This window comes from Pantherophis guttatus, chromosome 4 (genome assembly GCF_059756535.1).
Source record: "Pantherophis guttatus breed Tessera chromosome 4, ASM5975653v1, whole genome shotgun sequence".
Taxonomy (NCBI): Eukaryota; Metazoa; Chordata; class Lepidosauria; order Squamata; family Colubridae; genus Pantherophis; species Pantherophis guttatus.
In genome coordinates this window covers 148,630,510-148,655,654 of record NC_142066.1, presented here as the reverse complement: position 1 = coordinate 148,655,654, position 25,145 = coordinate 148,630,510, and the positions used below count along the sequence as shown (strand labels likewise).

Below are 25,145 nucleotides of genomic sequence, written 5' to 3'. Positions count from 1 at the left end.
TGACCCATAAAGGGAACTTATAACCCAGATTTAAAGTTCTGATGGTTGGGCCTCCTTCGCAGTCATGTGACTTAATTTTGGGCCCTTGGCAATATGGCCACATTTAGGGCCATTTGCAGCATCCCTTGGCCACGTGATTGTGTTCCATGATAATTTTGCCAAAACCTAGCACTTCTGGTTTTCAGGAAAATCACACCCATAGCGAACCATTGGTTCATTTAACAAACACTACAAAAAAGTCATAAAATTGATCATGACCAATTTACCACTGTTACAATATACAATCATAATGGGTAGGTTCCATTATGGCCATTATGTAGAGAACATAATGGAAAAAGGACGTTGTACTTACCTGAACGTCCATTTTATCCCTGCTGCGAAGATATTCCACCGATTGGATTTTGGGCTATGATCCACTGTCATTGGACTGACTGGGTGCCATTCAAACTTCCTCTACAGCCTGGTCACGCCCCTTTCTTCTGCGCATGTCCAGTCTTTTCACGAAGTCGCCTCTTGTAATTTTCACTTTCAGCCTCTGGACTTCGTATCGTATCTCACCAGTTATCTCTTAATACACTCCAATCTTTGCTGTAGAGGAAGAAAAAACAGAAACCCCAACCCAGGCCAGGTGATGGAAGTACACTGGGAGGGCTGGAATATCTTCGCAGCAGGGATAAAATGGACGTTCAGGTAAGTACAACGTCCTTTTTCCTCCCTTGCTGCTCAGATATTCCACCGATTGGGACATACCCAAGCCTTCATTCATTGGGAGGGTTTAGACTCCATCCCCTGGCTCCGGTTGGAAATTACAGTTTGTAAAACTCTTCTACCAAATGATGCATCCGCCGCCGCAAATGCATCCACTCGGTAATGTCTGATAAAAGAAGAAATAGAGGACCATGTGGCCGCTCTACAGATATCATCAATTGAAGCCTGAGTGGCCCAAGCTGCTGATGTAGCTGCACTGCGTGTCGAATGTGGAACTATACCTTCAGGAACTTGTGAACCCCGCAACTTATATGCAGCAGCAATGCATGCTTTAATCCATCTACCCACTGTTGTAGATGATACTTTCTGTCCCATAGTAGATGGTAAAAAGGATACCAGCAAAGCCTCCGACTTACGGAAATTTGCCGTTCTCTTAATGTAACATTTTAATATCCTCCTAACATCTAATGTATGCCACCTTTTTTCTAATGGATGTCTAGGATTTGGGCAGAAATTAGGTAGGACAATGTCTTGCGATCTGTGAAATAATGAATTAATTTTTGGAATAAAAACCGGATCCAGTCTCATAACCACTCTGTCCGGAAAGAAAATACACAGATCTTGCCGAATAGATAATGCTGCTAATTCAGATACTCTTCTAGCCGACGTAATCGCTAATAGAAAGGCTAGTTTCATTGTAAGATGTCTTAATGTTATTTCCTTAATAGGTTCATAAGGTTCTAGTGTCAATGATTGTAATACTAAATTGAGATCCCAAGTTGGGTATCTATGTACTGTTGGTGGTCTTAAATTTACAGCCCCATGTAAAAATGATCTGATTCTAGGGTCTTGAGACAACGAATGTCCCCTGTCAGAATGAAGCACTGTAGCTAATGCAGCTACCTGACGTCTGAGAGTAGCTGGTGCAAGTCCTTTTTTAAAACCAGATTGTAAAAACTTAAGAACATCTTGTACTGATGCAGTTGTAGGATCTGTATGTTGTTCAACTGCCCACTTAGCGAATTTTTTCCAGGATGCATTATAAATGCGGACTGTTGCTGGTCTTCTAGCCGCTTGAATAGTATCTATTACATCATGTGGTAACTGATCTTTCAAGAGACAGATCCGTTCAAACGCCAGACGGTCAATTGTAGCCAGTCTGGGTTTGGATGATAAATTGCTCCTTGACTCAGATCCCGTCTGCCCACTGGTAACTTCCATGGTTGATCGATTGAACGATCTTTCAGATCCGCAAACCACTCTCGGCGAGGCCAGTATGGTGCCACTAGAATGATGTCTGCTTTTTCCATCATTATTTTCCTTATGACCAGTGGAATGATGGGAATGGGGGGAAATGCATATAAAAGTCCCTGAGGCCAAGGACTTCGCAGAGCATCTAGAGCCTCCGCTCCTGGCGTTGGGAATCTTGAGAAAAATCTCGGAAGTTGTGTATTCTTTTCCGTGGCGAACAAATCCACCATCGGCTTCCCGAACCTGTTTACAATTTGTAGAAATAGTTTTGGATTCAATCTCCATTCTGCCTGATCTATGATCCCCCTGCTTAACCAATCTGCTTGTTGATTTAAGGAACCCGATATGTGTTCCGCCTTTATCGACAGTATATATCTCTCTGCCCATTGCATTAGTTTTTCTGTCTCGTTCATGAGCAATTTTGATCTCGTACCTCCCTGTCTGTTCAAATGAGCCTTTGTGGCCATATTGTCTGTTAGAACTAATACATGTTTCTGCGCTACTTCCTGATGGAAATGTCTTAACGCTAATCTGACTGCTCTTAATTCTAGGAAATTTATATTGTACTGTTTCTCTACCTGAGACCATTTTCCCTGTGCTAGTTGAGACCCAAGATGGGCTCCCCATCCTATCAGACTGGCATCCGTGGTCAACTTGATCCTTGGTGGTTCTATAAATAGTGTTCCTGCTCTCAGGGCTGGTGACATCCACCATTTCAATGATAGTTTCACTATCGGAGATAGCTTTATCTTGAACTGAGAGTCCGCCGTGCCCTGCTTTTGGTAAGGCAAGAGAAGCCATTGTAACTGACGAGAGTGTCGTCGAGCCCAAGGCACAATGTTTATGCATGAAATTAGTTTTCCCAATAGTTGAGACAACAGGATCAAAGGTACAGTTCTCAGAGCCAAGACTTGAGATATCAATTTTCGAATGCTGGCTTGGCGCTCCGGAGAAAGATACACTATTCCCTGCCTGGAATCTATTACTGCTCCTAGATGTAATATTCGGGTTGTTGGTTCCAGCTGACTTTTGTCCCAATTGATAGTCAAGCCATGATTCTGCAGTGTTTGAAGAACTGTCTGTCTGTCCAGTTCTGCTTGATGTACCGATGACGACAGGATTAAAATATCGTCCAGATAACAGGCAATTCTTACAGATTTCTCCCTTAATGTTGCAGCTACTGCTGCCATTAACTTCGTAAATATTCTTGGAGCCGATGAAAGGCCAAAAGGCATAGATCGGTATTGAAAATGGCGATTTGCATACGCAAATCTGAGAAATTGCCTGTGTGTTGGATAAATCGGTACATGTAGATATGCTTCCTTCAGGTCGATGGATTGCATAAGATCGTTGGACCGGATACATGCTAGCAGTGACCTGAGGGAATGCATCTTGAAACGGCGATACCTCACATGGAGATTTAATCGCTTTAGATTGAGGATGCCCCTCCATCCTCCCGAACTTTTGGGCACAAGGAAAAGAATTGAATAAAATCCTTTGTGTATTTGATGTTGAGGTACTGGTTCTATTGCTTTTATTTGAAGTAAATGTTGAATTTCCAACTCCATTAGTTGTCTTTTTAAAGGGATGTTTGAAAAGGGACAATGAAGGAAAAACATTGGAGGTGGTGACGTGAATTCCAGTTGTAGTCCATCCGTCACTGTACGAAGAATCCAATTGTCTGTTGTTGAAAGTTTCCACTCGTTGCAAAACAATTGGATCTTCCCTCCAACGGGTACAGGGGTTGTCGAGTCATTTTCCTCTGCGGAACGAGCGAGAACCCGTTCCCCTAAAAGGACGTTTGAAACCTGCCTGACGTCTTCCCCTGTCCCGAAAGGCCGTTCTATCCGAAAAGGAAGAATACTGCTGAGTAGGAAATCTTTGAAAATTGGAACCACTAGGTCCCTGCTCTGTCCGAAAGGACTGTCTTGGATATGGTGAAAAACGTCTATCATTACGTCTATATGAAGATGGTAATACTTTCTTTTTATCTCGACCTTCCACTAAAATTGATTCTAATGATGTCCCAAATAAAGCTTGTCCTTGATATGGTGCCGCAGTAAGACGCCATTTTGACTTCATATCAGCTCTCCACTGGCGTAGCCAGAGAAGACGCCTTGAAGAAACTGCTGAAGCCAACGCTCTTGATGCAAATTTGGCTGCGTCCAGAGCTGCATCAGCTGAATATTCTGCTGCAGCTATTAATTTAGTCACATTTTGCATAAGTTTGACATCTTGGGAAGGTATGCCCTCTTTTAATTGACGGAGCCACGTTAATGAGGCTCTGTTGAAAAATGAAGCAGACGTTGCCGCCCTGATTGCCCAAGCGGCAGCTTGATGCGTTTTTTTGAAAATCATCTCTGCCCTTTTGTCTTCCAATTTTAGACCATCTCCAGCATCACTAACCAACACTGATGGTGAAGTGAGACTGGCCACGGGCTCATCTACCGCAGGTAACTGTAAAAGAGCATCCAATTCAGGTGAACTACAATAAAGCTTTCTATCAAATGAATTGGGTCCAGAAATTGAACCAGGTCGATTCCACGGTTTCTTAATGACTTGAGAAAACAAATCTGGCAAAGGCACATAGTCCAAATCAATTGAAGGGACTGGAAATAAACTATTAGTCTTTTCCGATTGGGAATTTGGATCCAAATTCTTGTCCCTACTCTGTTCCATATTGGTAGCTATCCTTGCCTTACGTAACAGAGACTTGAAAAGTTTAGGATTGAAAAGTCCTTGAAAGGTAGGCTTATCTGTATCTACCTCCTCCTCATCTGATAAGTCAAATTCATTCAAATAGTCTGATTCTGGATTTTCCTTCTCAAATTGACTACAATTAACTACAGAGTGTTGCATAGTATTTTGAGACACATTGTAAGATGTTGATGGTATAGGTTCTGATAATAAGCCTGATTGTTGCAATCCTGCTTGGAAAATGCGAGAAAATGTTTGTGAAAGTAAAGCTTGGAAATCCAAATTCTGACTCTGTAATAGACCTTCTCCAACACGTAGGCCAGCGGCCATAGGAGTGAATGTGGCCTCAGGGTTAGCCTGAACAAAAGTCTGTTGAACTGACCCCACTGTGGCCCTGTTTTGAGATTCTGTATTCATAGGCTTAGCAGCCATAGACAAACTTTGATTTTCTGATGGCAAATCCGCCTGTTGCCAAATCCTTGCTTCCTCATCTATGTCAGGATATATTATTTTTTCAGTAGTCTGAGGTAAAATCACCTCCTGAACCTCTCTTTGAGGTATAGCTTGAGCTGCCATTCTGGCTCTATTGAACTGTTTTTCAAGAGCATTATGTCTGCGTAAATCATCTCTGGAAGGTTTGTCCCCTTGCCTGGACATAGGTTGCTCAGACATACCCCTGGTCCTGGCTCTGCCCTTCTTAGATTTATTAGGCTTAGGGGATGGTACCCTAGGAGGAGAATCCTCCTGATCTAAGTCTGATGAAATATTTACCTCTGCCATTGTTTATAAAATAATTAAAATAATTAAAATAATTAAAATAATTAAAATAACCAAAATTTTTATACTTTCCTTTGAGAGTAGTTTTCAGGAGGTCACACAATGCCAGACAGCGTCTGTAAATGACTCCTCACAATTGCTGTTAATAGTCCACCAACGACTTAGCTGAAAAGCTGCCCTTGACCGCTCTAAGCAATAGGCGGGTAGGCGCTAAAAGATCAGATCAAATAGAAGCGCGAGATCGGAACCTCAAGCCGACTCGGCTTCAAATGCAGCCTCCTTTGTTAAATTCGTTGAAAAATGCTTTGTTAATATATGGAGTTTGCTTACAATGCAGGGACTCCGAAGCCGCTTGTGAAACTAAACAATTAAGGCAGAGAGTTGCTAGAGCGAGGGCGGTCTTAACGGCTAGCCAAATAACCCTCTTCTCGCTCGCAGCTCAAACGGCTGCTTTAGGACCGTTGCCAGGTCCTCCTTCCTCGTGCTGTCCCAATAACTGTCAAAGCGGCTGGCGTCCCAGCTGGGAAACCGCCAAAGCCGCGCAGCGCTAAATAGTATCAAATTTAATTGAAAACAGCTGGCGCCCCAGCCGGGAAACGCCGAAGCTGCTCAGCACCGACACAATGTATCTCGTTGAATCCACAACTCTCGGAAGAAAAAAATTACCAAAATTTCTGCTATTTGCAACAATTTAAGCCAAGAACAAAAGCACACCAGTCTAATCACCTGTGACTGAGTGAAAAGACTGGACATGCGCAGAAGAAAGGGGCGTGACCAGGCTGTAGAGGAAGTTTGAATGGCACCCAGTCAGTCCAATGACAGTGGATCATAGCCCAAAATCCAATCGGTGGAATATCTGAGCAGCAAGGGAGGAAAATGGAAATACTGCAGTATCTCCTGCAAAGTTTTTTTGCTTCCACTTTTTCTCTTAATGCTATAAAAAAGTATACAGAATTTGTCCCCCATAACAGACAGGAATTTGTATGTTAATAGGAAGTTTCAGGAACAGTGACTTCTTGATGGTGAGATAAAAGTCTTAATAACTTATAAATGACACTTAAGTCATGTCTAAAGTTATAACTTAAACTAAAATATATAAATGAAATATGTAAGATAAAAGATACAAATGAATTACTTAAGAAAAACAGATCACCTCTAACTCTATTTGGATATATGCAAGCAGGATATAAACACAACAGCAATTCCCTAGTGTGGTTTCCCAGCAAATATATTTTAGGAAACATATTTTTTTAAAAAAGAAGTTAATAAACTGAAAGGGCTCATAATGAAATAAATGCAAATTGGAAAAAGATAAGAAAATTGTGATGCAATTTGTTTGGTAAAGCTCTCGGTTAGAGATTCAATTATAGTAAAATACTTATTCCATAAATAGATATGTATGCTTTACAGAACACTTTCCATCTTATTATAATTTATTATAGAAAATATATGAATATGAAACCAGTTACCTGCTTTCCTCTTGTATCTTCTAATAATGAAGTAGGAAACAATATACAATATCGCAAACAAAAGAAAACAGATCTGAAAGAGAAAGTTTCACAGTTGAAGCAACAATTTCTGAAAATAATAGAATGGAACAAATTTTAAAACAAAAATGCCTTTATAAAATAAAGGTAATCCTCAACTTATGACCACAATTGAGGCCAGAATTTATGTTGCTAAGTGAGACATTTGTTACATGAATTTTACCCCATTACCTTTCTTGCGATGGTTGTCAAATGAACTACTGTAGTTAAGTTAGGAACATGGTTGTTAAGTGAAACTGGCTTTCCCATTGACTTTACTTGTCAGGTTAAAAAAGTGATCTCATTACCCCAGGACACTGCAACCATCATAAATATGTGACAATTTCCAAGAGTCTGAAGTTTGATCATATGGACATTGGGATGCTGCAATGGTCTTAAGTATGAAAAATGGTCATAAGTCACTTTTGTAATTGTAATTGTAACTTCGAACAATCACTTAATGAACTGTTGTAAGTCAAGGACTATCTGTACAATAAAGCTAGAATTAGCTTATCTAGTTGTATTTCCTGTCTGGTCTACCTGATTAAAGTGACAGATTTAACATTCTGCAGAAAGGACTTGGCTGTATATACAAATATGACCTCTACGTCTAGCATCATTTCATCATAGGAAAAAATGAAGTATCATTTCATCTTGGGAATTTTTAAGGCACAATGAAAGGTATTCCTTCACATTTTTTCTATATAATAAACACTTGCCAGAAATCAACATAAATCACAACTCTACATTACTAATATAAAATAATGCAACAAATCAAAGGATCTATATGTAATGTAACAACATTTCTATTTAAGAATAGAGAAATAGACATTGGCAGGGTTACAAGGTCTGTTACAAAATTCAAGAGAATGCAATAAAGAGATGTAAATAACAATAACCTTTTGGCCACCCTAGTAGTCATCCACATTTTTACACCTTACATCTGTAAACCTTAGATAGCAAAAGAATACAATGGAAGCCATTTATATTTTATTTAGAGTGGAGTGGAGTGGAGTGGAGTGGAGTGGAGTGGAGTGGAGTGGAGTGGAGTGGAGTGGAGTGGAGTGGAATGGAATGGAATGGAATGGAATGGAATGGAATGGAATGGAATGGAATAGAATGGAATAGAATAGAATAGAATAGAATAGAATAGAATAGAATAGAATAGAATAGAATAGAACAGAATAGAACAAAATAGAATAGAACAAAATAGAATAGAACAAAATAGAATAGAACAAAATAGAATAGAACAAAATAGAAACTTTATTGGCCAAGTGTGATTGGACACACAAGGAATTTGTCTTTGGTGTATATGCTCTCAGTGTACATAAGGAGAATAAAATACATTCACCGAGAATAAAAAGATACACCCCTTAGTGATAGTCAAGGTTACTAATAAGCTATCAAATTGTACTAGGAAACAAACAAAAATAATATAAATTGAAAGATACAAGCAACACGGTTATAGTACTAAGTGGGTGCTAGTAAGGAAGAGAAGAATAATATTAATACAGTCTTAGCAAATTATTAATTTATCTAAGTAGCCTACACCACTTAGATACCAATGGTCACACTTGTGTATGATCTCTGAAAGGGCCAGAGGTAGAGTATTGAAACTATGCTGGTCCTTATTGATTTCTCAGCTGCACTCAGTATCATCAAACATGGAGTTGGGACATGATGTTGCAATGCTTCTTCTGGTATTTCTGTAGTTCAGTTCCACTCAATATTAATAGTGGAAAGAGAATCTAAGATTGTTGCTACTCAACATTTCCATGAAGTCATTCATCAACATAGAATCTAGTATCATCTAATGCTGATGACACCCAGTTAAACAACTTAACCTCAAACTGGCAAATGATGCTGTAGAGGCCCTGTCATATTGCTAGGAGGCTGGCAGGGGAGGGTCTGAAATTTGAGTGGCTATAGATGAAATTCCAAGGAACTTTCAGCTTAGCCTTGGACGGGATAGCACCCTTCCAGATAGGATGTTCAGTTTGGAGAAACAGGTCTGAAGAGGGACAGGTGTCAATCAAGCCAAAAGAATCTTTACCCACATTTACGTTATGAGACAATGCTACCAATTCTTGGTTTAACTACTGATATTTTAATCATCTCACTCTTAAACTACTGCAATGCACTTTACATGGGAGCGCATGTAAAGAAGCTACAAGCAATCGGAAAGCACGACCTGTTATAGGTGCATCTCAGTACAACCAGGTAACACCAAAGACAGACTTCAATGGTTTAAATTCTGGGTGTGATTTTTTTTACTGGACTCTTCCATTTTACATACATTCCTTTTTCAATGTGAACATTTAATGTTATTACTGTAAAAGTGGAGGGTTTTTTTTCATTAATGCTTTCCATGCTGGTTGAGAATTAGTTTCAGTTTCAGAACCACTGAATAGTTATCAGAAGGGTTATCCTCTATATTCTAGCTTTCACACGGGAATGCTTAAGGCAACTTGATATGATAAGACATAGTTATTTTTAAATGCACTGGCTTTCACTGCTGAAATAGACCATCTGTTTCCTGAATAACTTAATATCTGATATATAAAAACTAGCTATTTGAATTGTATAATTCCATTAAAAGAGGTATGAGATGCTTCTCTAGATATACATTTCTATGTACTTCATTACATGCTTTGCAGACAAGAACATGTTGTTTAATATTAACCCATATTTTAAGTTGGACTGATTCATCCATCATGCAGACAAGGTCTGGGTGAGGCAGCTTATATGAATCTAAACAAAGAAGATATGATGACAAATAACATGAGATATATTCAAAATGTACATATTTGCCTTTTTATTGATTCTTAATTTGATATTCTTAGCAATTTAAATGCCACCGTTGCTACCTAGTTTATATGGTTTTTTAATTTTGTATTTTATTTTATAATATATGCTTTTATTAAAAAAATATGCCTATATTCAGATTGTATTTTTAAATGTATTTTATTGTAAATCATCCAGAGAGCTCCAGTAGTAGGCAGTTTAAATGTTTTAATAATAAAGCTGGATTTGCTGTAGCATTACATTCACTAATGTAATGTATGTACATACATAATAGGAGCCCTGACTGTACTTGGGAATTCATTTAAAAATTGTCATAAAAGTGGCTTAACTAGTTTTGATCCCATTGTTATAGTACGTAATAGTGTACTGCAATGTAATAAACTATAGTTATAACAAAAGTAATTCTACAATAGCAAAAAACAAATTGCATACTAATTGGATTTATACATCATCTTAAGCCATAATGTACTTTGCTTAGTTTCTGCTTAGCATATCATTTGCTTCTCACTCTTAATGTTTGTAAACCAAATTGTGCAAACCCAGGCAGGGCTGGAGTATCCACAATTAGACATTCCTACTGTAATGTGCTTAGAAGACAGTGATAGTAATTAGTTCCATCTCTGTTCACTCTATTCCAGGCCAGTTTAAAAGTTTAAAAGTTTGCAGGAAGTCCAATGCCTAACACTTCATTTATTTAGAAGAAAGATTTGCTAAATTCAAGAAAGGGAAGGATAGAAAAATGTTATCTGGATCCTATTTGGACCCATGGAATATATTACTGTTAGGGAAGAGAGCTGAGAAGACTCAAAGGAAATTTTTCTTCCATTTCGAAGTAAAGAGCAATCTCAGTCCAACATATATTTCAGAAATAACTATTCAAACTAAAGGGTTTGAGTTGGAGGTTAGATGCCAAGCTGCACATTAACTCGATACCCTTTGCTGCAGTTATTGATTTGGAGATGCATGTAGACTCAACAAAGGCTACAACCTTCCTCTAAAAACTCTAAAACCTACCACTCTTTCAGCATCATTACATATGACCGGTTTTCTGCTACCTAAACAGGAAGCCTATTCTAGACACAAATAGGAAATAAACCCATTTGTCTCTTTACCACTGGCCCTATTGCCAGAGACATGAGGAAAGTATGAAGTCTGTCTTCCTGTTTATCGAGCTATTTTGAAACATACTCTATTATTAATAAAAGTCTTATATCGAATCAAGGTCATCTATTGGGAAGCATTTATAAATTGCTATTGAGATATGAACAGAGATGGAACATATTAAAAACTAGATGATAAATTGAATGCAAAATTTTAAAAAAGTAATTACAGTGGAATAATGGGAAAAGTTATGGAAGAAAATCAAAATTCACTCAAAAGATATAATCTGATATAAAATATTTTACAGATGATATGTAAGTCCACCAATTATTACCATTATTACATGGACAAATCATGTACCAATAAATGTTGAAAATGCCCCAATAAAAAGGAACATTTTATCACATTCAGTCATTCAAAAAGTCAGTCATACCCTAGTCACCACCTGATTACTGTAATGCACTCCACATGGGAGTGCCCTTGAAGAATATTTGGAAACTTCACCTAGTATAAAATGCAGTGGCATGGGCAGTTATGGTCCTAGAACAGAATATGTTACATCTCTACTCCAAGAGCTGCATTGATTGCCAGTTTGCTTCCGAGTAAAATTCAAGGTGCCAGTTTTGACCCTTAAAACTCTTCATGACATAAAACCAGGTTATTTGAGGGACCACCTTATCCCAGCTACATCTACTCATCCCACCATATCTGGCATGAGAGGCATGCTGCGGGTCATGGTAAATATGTGATGGGCCCAAGGAGCAGACCTTCTCTGGCATGGTACCCACCTTATGGAACATTATCCCTCCTGAAGTGTTATCTTCTCTGTTCCTACTTGTTTTCTAGAAGTCCCTCAAGACCTGTCTATGGCATCAGGCCTGGAAATCTTGAGGTGGTTCCTTTGCTGGTCTAATCTCTTGTATGCTTTTATTTCAACACGATTGTTTTTGACATGTTTTACTTTTTGTTATACACTCCCCTAGATTCACTTGTGAGATGGGTGGCCATATGAATTTAATCAATAAATCTATTAGAAGGAAATACATCATAGTATTCATAAAATTTTAAAAATAAAAACTGAACTGGAACCACGAATATTGAGAATAATTCTAGAAGGTATAAATGAAAAGTATTACTGCTTCAAAGACAGTTTGATCTAGTGGTTAAGGCACCAGGCTAGAAACCAGGAGACTAAAAGCTCTAGGCCCACCTTAGGCATGAAAGCCAGCTTAATGAGTTTTGGCCAGTCATTCTCTTTCAGTCCAACCCACTTCACAGAGCTGTGATGTGGAGAAAAAAGGGGTGTTAGATATGTTTAACGCTGACAGCAGAAGAATGAATCTGGCAAAATATTAGAAAAGTGTTGAAGATACAAGATTGAGAGACCAAAATGGATGAATATCCCACCATGGCAAAACTACTGTATATTCATAATAGAAGTTTGATTAAATTTAAGCAGGAATGGTTCCCCTTTATAGAACACATTACATAGGAAAGCAGATTTATACATCTGAAATACAATTTCTATGAAGAATTAACAGACTAATTAAAAACAATAGATGAAATCATTGAAATAGATATAAACAAAGATTTCCTATGTTTAACATTAAATATTAAAAGCACAGCATAAATATTTAAGTATTGGTTAGTAACTGTGGAAAAAAGAATGGAAGAGGAGAGGAGAATATTTCATCAAATTCTCCTTCACAATGTTTTTACCTTGTTCTATTTTTTTTTATTCTGCATTCTGTATTTTTACTCTTCAGTGTTTTGTACAGGTAATTCTAGATTTACAACCAGTTCTGAACAACCATTCAAAGTTACAACAAACTCAAAAAAAGTTACTTACAACCCATCCTTGAAGTTACGATTGCTGCATCACCTCTGCAATCATGTGATCACATTTCAGATAATTAGCAACTGATTCACATTTACAATTGGTTGCAGCGTCCTGTGGTCATGTGATCACATTTTTCAATTTTTTCCAACAGTCATAAAATTGAGTCTAGTAATGTGATGACTTATGACTTTAATAATTTATGATCTAATTATTTAGCTGAGTCTTCATGTATATAAATATAAAAACAGAAGAGGATATACAGTAATAAAAATTGTATTTGGTAACAAAATGTACATATGAAATTCTGCTTTTATGCTTCACTGGAAAACTAAGAGCTACAGTTCTAGTAGAATATCACATAAACTAAAGTCACCAATAAGAATTAGTCCACACATAGCCATAAAATAGTAAGACTGAAGATTAATTATAGAATACATAAAGATGTAATATCAAAATGTCCTTTCAATTTTTTAATGGGGACATAAGTACATCAAGGCAAATGACATCACTACCAAAGCCCATAATTTACTGTCTCCATCTACTGCATTACAATTTCTATTGTAAAATCTAAGAGTGTTAAAAGAAGAAATTATTAATCTTAACATTCTTAAATCCTATATAAAAGTAGACAAATATTCTGCAAAGCAGAATAAGGATTTCAATCATGATCATGACTCCACGTCTTTAGCACCAGAAAGCCGGGGGGGAGGGGGAGCCAAAAGGAAAACTAATCAGGGTGGATAAAAATCAATGATTTTTTTTATTTAAATTGGATTTTTTTTTATTTAAATCAGATTTTTTTTATTTAAATCGGATTTTTTTTAAACAAAATGCTTTTTGAGGAAAATATATTACCATCCAAAGGTTATTCTATCATGAAATAAAGATTAGTTTTTTAATTATGTAGAATAAGGCTGTATATGTTTAATTTTTTTTGGTAAATAAATTCCATTAATCAGGGTGGATAAAAATCAATGATTTTTTAAAAAAAATTAAAAAAACGGATTTTTTTGATTTAAATCGGATTTTTTTGATTTAAATCGGATTTTTTTGATTTAAATCAGATTTTTTTGATTTTTATTGAATTTATTTTAATAAAAAACTTTTGGGGTAAAAATCTATCGTAAGATAGTTTTCTATTTAAGATACATAAATAATTTAGTTTATTCAGCATGAAATGGAGCTTAGTTATGTAGCACAAGGTTATATATTCTGCAACACTGGGACTATCAGTGAGTCAAAGCGGGTCAAAGGAGTAGCAGAGATGACAGTTGCTCTTTAAAAATTATGATTTAAATCGAGTTGATTTAAATCAAGTCTTTTTACTAGTGATTTAAATCATGATTTAAATCATGATTTAAATCGACTAGATTTAAATCAAATCCACCCTGCCATTAATCCATTCACAATGTCATGCTCTTCCAGAGGTTTTTGTAAGATTATTGGGCAGTTTCTCTGCCTACAAGATATTATCACAGATGCTTGGTTTACTTTTGCAATTCTCAAAACTGAATTTGACTCAGCAGAGATCACATGCCTCTTCTTCACAGCAAAAATGTTATAACATGAACAGAGTTGAGAAAAAGACCTTAATCCTATTGTTCTACAAACCTATGAATACAGAATCAACCCCTTCAGTGCTAAGTTTCAAGAAGTTCAGTGAATAGAATAGAAACAATATTTTTCTGATTGTTTGGAGTGGAATAGATCTGCACAAGAAGGAAGTGAAACTAAGTGTGAGGAGGAAGGGGCAAGCAGACAAGCAGTACAAAATGAAAGTGAAATTTTCTGAGCACAATACTACACAGCCACAGACAGACAAGTCTTTGGATCTTTTTGTGTGTATGACCTGAGGTTTATCACATTCTTTCCTTGGAGGAAAAAACCTATAATGGCAGCAGGCCGTAAAAGAGACCCAGTTTGGCAATATTTTAATGAAGTTCCTTTACCTATCGGTAAGACAGGCATGCGTGCAAACTGCAAACACTGCAACGAAGAAATGCAAGGCCCGGTGGCCCAAATGAGGCAACATCATGAGAAGTGCTGTGATGAAGATGACCAAAGAAACACATTTGAACAGGCAGGATCTTCAGGTTGGTAAACATTTTTATTGAATCATATTTCTAAAGACTGTCTTGAACTGTCATGTTTGAGCAAAATTATATTTCTTATTATTACTGCATGTTACTGTCATTTGGTACAGTTATGAAGAAAAGCAAATATTCCTTTTGGGGCAGTGCTGTGTATAATAAGCAGAAATTGTATAAACAATAAAATAACAGCATTGACTATTTTGTTTAGGGGAATTCATGGATTCTGGAAATTATCCACCTTCAAGATCACCATCCTCCTGTTCTACAGTTTCAGAGTTATCCATCCATGATAGTGCTTCATTAGCATCAGCATCATCAGACACCCACAGCCACATATCACTATCATCTAAAAGAAAGAAAAAACCCTTCCCTCCTGGAACCACCATAGATAAGTTTGTGATAAAAACTAGCAGATTAGAAAAAGAGTTAATTGATGAAAAAATTGCCCAGTTTGTTTATGCAACGAACTCTTCTTTCTGTCTGACTGAGAACCCACATTTCATTAAAATGGTATCAGTCACTGAGACCAGGATACAGTCCACCCAGCAGAGCAGATGTTGCAGGGAAACTGCTGGATAAAGTGTATGACGAGAAATGGAGCAATGTGCAACAGCTCTGGAGGTAGAATTGTTAACTTAAGTATTGATGGGTGGAGTAATGTCCACAATGATCCTATTGTATGTGCTTGTATAACAACAGAAGAAGGGAAAGTCTTCCTTGCACAAACAATTGATATGTCAGGAAATGCACACACAGCAGAATACTTACAAGAAGTGGCAGTAAAAGCTATAACAACATGTGAACAAAAATTCAAATGTCTAGTACGCAGTTTGGTCACAGACAATGCTGCAAATGTATCCAAGAAGAAATTTAGAAGAGCAGGAAGGGAATGCAAAGCTAATAACATATGGTTGCAGTGCTCATTTGCTGCACCTCTTAGCCAAAGACTTAAGTGTTCCAGAAATAAAGACTAATGTTGTTGAAATTGCTAAATACTTCCGTAACAATCATTTTGCTGCAGCAGCTCTGAAAAGGATGGGTGGAACCAAGCTAACGCTCCCACAAGATGTTAGATGGAACTCTGTGGTGGACTGTTTTGAGCAGTATATCAAGAACTGGCCTATTCTAATGACAGTTTGTGAAGAAAATCGAGGTAAAATAGATGGCACTGTCATAGTGGGGGAAAGCAAGGGGGAAAGAAAAAAAAGGCATTGACTTCTGACTCCTTTGGTGCAATAAAATAAGGCACTAACATCTAACCTCAACTTTTTCCATTTACATAATAATCTAAACTAGTCATTTCTATAACAACAAATTTATCTACCATATTTTTCTGAGTATAAGACGCACATTAGTTTTTGGGGAGGAAAACAAGAAAAAAAAAATCTGCCTCTGCCTACCAGCATCCATCGGTATTCATCTGGCTAGAGTCCTTGCAGCAAACAGTCTGGTAAGCTTCAGCACTTTATCGCAGTCTGATTTAGCACGAACAACTGATTGGTGATTGGATGGGCCTCCCCGAATACCGCCAATCAGCTGTTCCAGGCTGCGAGGATCACCAGAGCCCATCACCGCCTCCGCGCATATTTTTGGCCAGTTCCAGGCGGCGGCATCCCCACCACTGCCGCTGATCTCCGCCACCTGGAACCGGCCAAAAATGTGATGCATGAAGGCTAAAAATGGGGCGTACGGAGGCCAAAAACGTGACATGTGGAGGTGGCAATTGGTGACAATATGCTGTGGCGATCCCCGCAGCCTGGAACGGGTCTAAAACCATGGATTTAGAGGGGGTGCAGAGGCCGAAAATGGCCGAAGGGTGGTGGCCGGCGGGTGCATTACTTCGGCAACATTTATTTATTTATTTATTTATTAAATTTGTATACCGCTCTTCTCCCGAAGGACTTAGGGCGGTGTACAGCCACAATAAAACAACATATCTCCACAAAATTTAAAAACAATTTAAAACATATTAAATAATTTGGCCCTTGTATTAAAAAAACTAAAAACACCCAATTAAAATTCGTTTTCTAAGCCAGCCCAGCCTGTTGAAACAATAGAGTCTTAAGGGCATGGCGAAAGGTATTTGGTGTATAAGACGCACCACAATTTTCACCCACTTTTTTGGGGTGGGGGGAAGTGTGTCTTATACTCCAAAAAATACGGTAAATCGGTAAAATGCAAAATCAAAGTTTCAATTTTTTTCCAGCTCAAGCACAAAGTCCAAAAGTGGTTTCCAGGTAGAAATAAATATATCTGTATTTTTTTTCTTTAATCAAAACAGTTAATTTAGCCATCTCGCCTAACTCCATCAGTTTTTGCAGCCATTCACCCATTCAACCACTGAGGTGACCTCCCATTTCTGTGCATAAAGTAATCTTATATAAAGTATATAACATCAGAGTTCCAATTTGTTCCAGGTATTTTTCCATTAAACCCAAAACAAAAGCCTCTGGTTTTCTTTCTAAATTCACTTTAAGAATTTTAAGAAAGTCCCGCTATATTATCACATGATGGGGGGAGGGGGGAGTGACCCTAGGAGGGGTGAGAAAAGAATGCATGATAGCACTATATAATGCCTGTTATCAGCGGTCATCCTAGGCATGAAGTCATACTGAGAGTCAGTGAATGACTTTGAGCCAGTCACTCTCTTTCTCAGCTCAAACCCTTTCACAGGGTTGATGTTGTGGGGAAATAGGACGAGGAAGGAGTATTAGATATATTCCCCACCTTGAGTTGCTTGTAAAAAAATAATAAAGGCAGGGTAGAAATAAACAAATAAAAATAAATACCTATCTGCCCAGTTAAAACGAAGAGATGCTAAAATTGGGCAGCAGCACTATAGGAAAGATTTTCAAGGACAGCATCAGGAATTGCTCAGAAGACCTGAACTTCATGGTCAGTGGACTAGAGGAATTGTGGAATGAAATCTAAGTTGTTAAGGATGAATCTGAAGAAAAGCTGCCAAAGACTAAGAAATAGAAAGCAAATTACATGCCAGAACAAGAGTGGAAATTGCTCAGAAGAGAAAAAAAGCCAACAAAAATAAAGATCTCAGGAAGGAACTTAACAAAGAATTTCAGACAGCTAGCTGTTAGAGAAGATTACAATATCTGTAATGGCACTGGAAGATAGAAACAAACATTAAAAACAAAGAAAGTCTTCCAAAAGATCTAAAAACTCAAAAAGAAGTTCCTACCTCAAATTGTTAGGCTATAAGAAACTAGTGGGCTGATAGTAACCGATTCTAAAACAATTTAATAAACCTGGAAAGAGTATTCTGAAATTCTCTATAGCGGGTGTGTCAATTTCAGCACTTCAATCATTACCAATTGGAAAATTATCAGAACTGATGACATATCCACAGAAATATGACAAGCAACAGAATAATCTGTAAAGATTTTAAACTAACAATAACAGAAAATTTGGAGAATAACAGTTTTCAACAGATTGGAAGAAATCAGTCTATATATTAGTACCAAAGAAAGTAAACACAACAGAGTATGCAAACAATACTGTACAATATCCTTAATTTCACAAGATAACAAAATAATGTCTAAGATCAACTAACATAAATTAAAGCTCTATATGGAAAGGATGATGCCAGATGTTAAAGCTGGTTTTAGAAAAGGCCAAGGAACAAAAGATATTATTGCTGAGGCACAATGGATGATTTAGAAAGTCAAAGAATACCCAAAAGAAGTGAATGTCTGTTTTATTAATTATGAAAAGGCCTTTGATTACATCAACCATATCAAGCCATACAATGTAGGAATCCTGGAACATCTTGCTCATGCAAAATATATACAGAAACAAGGAAACCATATACTGGGGAGACCATGGTGAAAGAGACAGGCTCCAGCTTGGCTAAGGAGTTTATATATCTTTTAATTGTTTTTAATATTTGTTCTGCATGTTTTTTAATCTGGCTGTACACCGCCCTGAGTCCTCAGGGAGAAGGGCGGTATAGAAATCCAATATAAAATAAAAATAAAATAAAATAAAAATAAGGAGTGAGACATAGCTACCAGTATAAATAGTTGCATACTCTCCTCAAATTTATTCAGAATATATTGAGGGAAGCCGGATTAGAACAAGATGACTGTGCTTTTAAAATTGGAGGAACAAACATCAGTAATTTTTTCTGTAGTGATGATGCTATTCTAATAATTGATAACTTGCAAATGAACTACAAGCTCTAGTAATGAAAGTCAAGGAGTGCAATGAAAAAAATCGGACTGCAATGAAGTATTTATTGTCATTATACATCATGTATACAACAAAATTGGTTTAGCCTTTACTGGTGCAGTTCATACAAGAATACAAGAAGTATAGCAACCCAGCCTTGAAATTGATAGTGAAGATAGTGAAATGGCGGGTAGCTTTTGCCTTTTAGAATAGTAAAGGAACAAGCAGTCAAGAAATACACTGCAGACAAGCACTTGATAGAGTAGCCTGAAAGGCTTTGTAAAAGATATTCACATGTATCTAAACCTACAAAGATCAAAATTCTGCAGGGAAGTTTCTCTTGTGACCCTGTAAAAAAGTGAAAGTTAGATTTTAAAGCAGCAAGATAGAAACAATATTGACACTTTTCCATTTTGGTTTTGAAGAAGGCCCCTGAGAATATCATATACCCCTAAGAAAACCAACAAGCAGATCAGTGAAAAAATCAACTGACACAAATTATTATGCTCAAGTTTGCATGTTTAGCTATTCAAAAATGAATACAGGCTATACTGACTTGTCCACTAGAAAGCACTTACAGATTCCTCCCTTTGATTTAATAAGATATGGCAAAAAATGACAACATTGAGTTAGAAAAATCTCAAATAGCTCTTTAAAAGCACTATGTACTATATGCACTGTGAAACAATGCAACGTTGGATAACACAAACCAGTCAGAATAATTCACTGTAACATTACAGTGAAAAACTCAATATATACAGGAATTAGGAGAGTGATTTAGAGCATACAATATCATACCAGGAAAATGGGACAAATTATATGCATTTGCAATTGATGGTCATATCATTCAATGTGGTATAAAAGTAGTCCTCATTGAATAACCACTCCTTCAACAAATGTTTAAAGTTGTGATGATGCTAAATGAGGGGGATTTATGACAGGTCCTCACAGTTGTGGACAATACACTCTCCCCACAATCACGATTGCATTTTGGGCACTTGGCAACCAGTTCACAATTTTGACAGTTGAATATCCCATGATCACATAATCATCCTATTTGACCTTCACTGAAAAATTTTGACAAGCAAAGTCAATGGGGAAGCTAACAGGAAGTTGCAAATGACTGCAGGATGCTGCCAGGTACAAGAGTCACCTAATGACACCAGCTGTGACTATTGCAACTAATGTTGTAAGTTGTTGCAATCACATGACATAGAATTTTATCATTGTGTTACTTAGCAACAGAGTTGCCATTCCTAATTACCATTGTTAAGTGAGAACTGCCTGTAATTATTAACATATGGGAGTATTAAAATTCAGGAAGCTAATAAAAGCTAATATACAATGTTACAGGTGGCATATACTTTTACAAATAAATATAATAAAAAGAAAAGTGGATTACATCTATATTTCTCTTTTGGATGAAAAGTGAAATGTGAAAGATAATATAAGCCTATGAAACTAATGAAATGCATCTGCTACAGGCATAATATGGGAACAAAAAATCACATTTAGCCATTGTGCCAGTAAGAGAATGGGTGGACTATTACTTGGATAGTAGGATTAAATTAAATAATGATCTGACGCAGTATGACTTAATGTTATAAAGCAGTTTAACACCAAAATGAAAAATAGGTATTAAATTAAGCCAGAATTCAAGCCAAGCTTTTAAGGCCTTTTAAAGCCTTGGTAGTACAGTGGTTTAATGCACCCTGTTATTAACACAGCTGCCTGCAATTTCTGCAGGTTCGAATCTTACCAGGCTCAAGGTTGACTCAGCCTTCCATCCTTTCTAAGGTAGGTTAAATGAGGACCCAGTTTGGGGGGGCAATAAGCTGACTTTGTATAAATATACAAAAGTATGAAGGCTATTGCTTAACACATTGTAAGCCGCCCTGAGTCTCCGGAGAAGGGCGGCCTATAAATCAAATTAAAAAAAAAAAAAAAAGGAACCAATTTTGACTAACAGGGTACAGGAAGAGAACCTTCTCTGCAATTGTGCTGTCCTTTGGAATATCCTCCTTCCAAAAATGAGGTCTTTCAGAAGAGTTTGAATACCTGGTTCTGATTATTTGCTTGAGGCTCAGAGATGTAGTCTACCTTTGGGTTGGCTAGTGCTTTGAAATCCTTCCCTCGTTTTTTCATTTTAATTATTATACTCCTGTTTTAAATGTCCCCTACAAAAGTATGGTCTTTATACAATTTTCAGCTTTTAATTGTACACTATCCAAAGTTGCTCAGTGCGATGGGCGGTCTCTAAATTTAATTTAAAAAATAAAAATAAAAAGTTATATATATATATAATTTTCTTTATCTGGCATAATATTACAATATAATATCTGGTAACTTTTATTCCCCATTCCTGGTACCATATAGATGTCTCATATTTACAATTATTATTTTTAAGATGTTTATCCCACCTTTATTACTTTATAAGTAACTTAAAGCTGCAAGCATATTTATTTATTAGTTAGATTTATATGCCGCCCTTCTTCGGAGACTCAGGGCAGCTTACAATGCTTTTAAGCAATAGCCTTCATACTTTCGTATATACCTGCTTAGTAGGGCTTTTGGCCCCTCCTAAGCAGTGTTCTATTTTATACAAAGTCAGTTTATTGCCCCCACAAACCAGGTCCTCATTTTACCTACCTCAGAAGGATGGAAGGCTGAGTCAACCTTTAGCCTGGTGATAATTGAACTCGCAGTAATTGCAGGCAGCTGGCAGTTAAATACTACTTTAACAGTAGTTTAGTCCACTGCACCACCAGGCTCCACCACATAATTTTGGTATAAAGGTTCAAAGGATTACCACTTTTCAGTTTCCATATGTATCACAAACACATTTAAGCATGTCACTTGTGGCAAAAGTATAATTACTACACTTATGTTTGTGAGCCAAATGTTTATCAATAGTAAAATTTCCCATGTTGCCTATTGTCTTACATCTAGTAGAAATAAAGATAGTACTCAACTTACAACCATTCATTTAGTGACCGTTCAAAGTTACAATGACAACTGAAAAAAGTGACTTAGGACCATTTTTCACATTTACCACCTTTGCAGCATCCCTGTGCTTACATTATCAAAATTTGGATGCTTGGCAACTGGCATGTATTTATGACGGTTGCAAAGTCCCCGGGGTTCATGTGATCTTTTGCAATCTTCTGACAAGCAAAGTCAATGGGGAAGCCAGATTCACTTAACCATGTTACTATGTACAAGAGCCTTGGTGGTGCAGCAGACTAAAGCACTGTTAAGTAACACCAGCTGCCTGCAATTACTGCAAGTTCAAATCTCACCAGGCTCAAGGTTGACTCAGCCTTCCAACCTTTCGAGGTAGGTAAAATGAGGACCTGGTTTGTGGGGGCAATAAGCTGACTTTGTATAAAATAGAACACCGCTTAGGAGGGGCCAAAAGCCCTACTAAGCAGGTATATACAAAAGTATGAATGCTATTGCTTAACGCATTTTGTAAGCTGCCCTGAGTCTCCAGAAAAGGGCGGCATATAAATCAAACCAATAAATAAAATAAATAAATAAATAACCACCCGATGAGTCCTTAACCGTGGCGCGAAAGGTCATAAAACGGGGCAGAACCCGCTTAACAACTGTTTCACTTAGCAACAGAAATGTTGCGGTTATAATTTGAAGGAATATTATCTGTATGATGCTAACTGGGTTGGGAGGATGGCAACCCTCCGCCCTAAATTTCCACCTGCTTCAATGGTAAAGCCTGAAACTATTGAACTCTACATTGTTTTGACTGCTTCTCTCTCTCTCCCCTCAAAAAGAGCGTGGAAATGAGATATCTTGACCTGCAGAGGGTAGAGGAGCCTGGTGCTGCAGTGGACTAAACTACCGTTAAAATAGTACTTAGCTGCCAGCTGCCTGCAATTACTGCGAGTTCAAATCTCACCAGGCTCAAGGTTGACTCAGCCTTCCATCCTTCTGAGGTAGGTAAAATGAGGACCCGGATTGTGGGGGCAATAAGCTGACTTTGTACAAACTAGAACACCGCTTAGGAGGGGCCAAAAGCCCTACTAAGCAGGTATATACAAAAGTATGAAGGCTATTGCTTAAAAGCATTGTAAGCCACCCTGAGTCTCCAGAGAAGGGCGGCATATAAATCAAACTAATAGATAGATAGATAGATAGATAGATAGATAGATAGATAGATAGATAGATAGATAGATAGATAGATAGATAGATAAGATAGATAGATATGGCAACAAAAAAGGACTTGTAAATCACATTCCTATTGCATTTTGCCTTCACAACCAATACACGAGGGGAAACATTGCCTTATTAACTGCCAAAGTAAAAAAAAAAAAACAAATAAAACAAATAAACATAAAACACTTTGCACAAGTGGCTCAACCTGTTTCCTTAAAGGGCGGGGGGTTAGGGGGTTGGAGGAAAGAGAGAAAGTGACTTTAAAGGCGCGAAGACCCAAAGCCAAAAATAGCCAGGGGGTGATTTGAAAGAAAGGGGCTCCCTCCCCTCACCCCACGAGGGCAGGCCGTGTGGCTTCAGGTGGGTCGCAGCCCCCGCCTCAGCCGGGGACAACGGGCGGGAACGGGCATCCGGAGCAGCAGCAGCAGCCGTGAGGCAGAAAGCGGCCCGCCGTCACCGGGCGGCTACGCACCGTGTATTCCCGCACTTGGCTGTGGAAGTTCTGCTCGCGGATGGTCACTTCGTCCGCGTCCATCCTGTCATAGCCCTCGCCGGGAAGCCCCTTCCAGCAATGGCCGATGCTGCTGCCCCCGCGCCTCCTGCCTCCTGCCAGGCGACAAGCGGGGGACCATGGCCGGTGGGCAACGCCTGGCGATAGGGACCCTCTTCAGGCTGGGGAGGGCCCAATGCGGCCGCGGCCGCGGCGGCAACAACGACAACAACAACTACCACCACCGCGGTGGAGGCGGCAACACAGCGCGCGGCCTTAACGTCCCAACGTCTGCCCCGCCCCGCCCCGCCCCTCCTCCCTCGCGCGGGGCGTGCCAGTCAGTCCTGCGGCGGAGAGGGCGCGAGCTCTGAGAAAAGCGGGCCTCACGGGAGAACTACGCCTGCGCGAACATTGACAAGAGGTAGGGGCGCCAACGGCTCTTTGGGCTTCGTCAGGGAGGAGTCGCTGTTCGTGGTGTGGGCGGGGGCTGATCGGCGCCGAGGGGAGGGGGAATCAACCAGCGCTTAGGACCAATAGTAAGGAAGGAGGCGGAGCTTCGGTGCTCGGCGGCGGGGCTGAGAGTGCGCGCTCTTAAAGTGGGACTCTGGCTTTTTTTTTTTTTTTTTCTGAAGAACCAGTGGAAGGGAAGTCCGCTTTGCTCGCTGTGGAGAAAATACCTGGTAGAATAGAATAGAATAGAATAGAATAGAATAGAATAGAATAGAATAGAATAGAACTCTTTATTGGCCAAGTGTGATTGGACATACAAAAAATTTGTCTTTGGTGCATATGCTCTCAGTATACATAAAAGGGAAAAAAAGAAAAAAATACATTCATCAAGAATCATAAGATACAACGCTTAGTGATAGTCATAGGTTGCTAATCAAATATTAGTACCAAAGAAAGTAGACACAACAGAGTATGCAAACAATACTGTACAATATCCTTAATTTCACAAGATAACAAAATAACGCCTAAGATCAACTAACATAAATGAAAGCTCTAGCAATTTACTAGCAATCAAATCATACTAGGAAACAAACAGAACAATATAAATCGTAAAAATACAAGCAACTTGGTTATAGTCAGTGGTGGGATTCAAGTAATTTAACAACCGGTTCTCTGCCCTAATGATTTCTTCCAACAACCAGTTTGCCAAATTGATCAGAAAGTTAACAACCGGTTCTCCCGAAGTGGTGTGAACTGGCTGAATCCCACCACTGGTTATAGTCATAAGTGGGAGGAGATGGGTAATAGGAAGGATGAGAAGAATAAGAGTAATACAGTCTTAGTAAATAGTCTGACAATGTTGTGGGAATTAATTGTTAAGCAGAGTGGCATTCGGGAAAAAACTGTTCTTATGTCTAGTTGTTCTAGTGTGCAGTGCTCTATAGCGTCATTTTGAGGATAGAAGTTGAAACAAGGGGATCAGGATGTGAGGGGTCTGTAGATATTTTCACAGTCCTCTTTTTGACTCGTGCAGTATCCAGGTCCTCAAT

At 38.3% G+C, this 25,145-nt stretch overlaps 1 protein-coding gene across 2 annotated transcripts in view; it reads right to left on the bottom strand.

Annotated features, from left to right (window-relative positions):
* Positions 1–24,124, bottom strand: part of LMBR1 (limb development membrane protein 1) — a 69,001-nt gene extending 44,877 nt beyond the window's left edge. For both annotated transcript variants that reach the window (XM_034401721.3, XM_034401722.3), the window contains exons 1-2: positions 23,629–24,124; positions 6,903–6,975 (exon numbers count right to left, since the gene is read on the bottom strand). In XM_034401721.3, coding sequence (XP_034257612.1) covers positions 6,903–6,975; positions 23,629–23,691 — 136 coding nt within the window. In that variant the 5' untranslated portion in view covers positions 23,692–24,124. The remainder of the gene's footprint in view (positions 1–6,902; positions 6,976–23,628) is intronic.
* Positions 24,125–25,145: the final 1,021 nt, after the last annotated feature.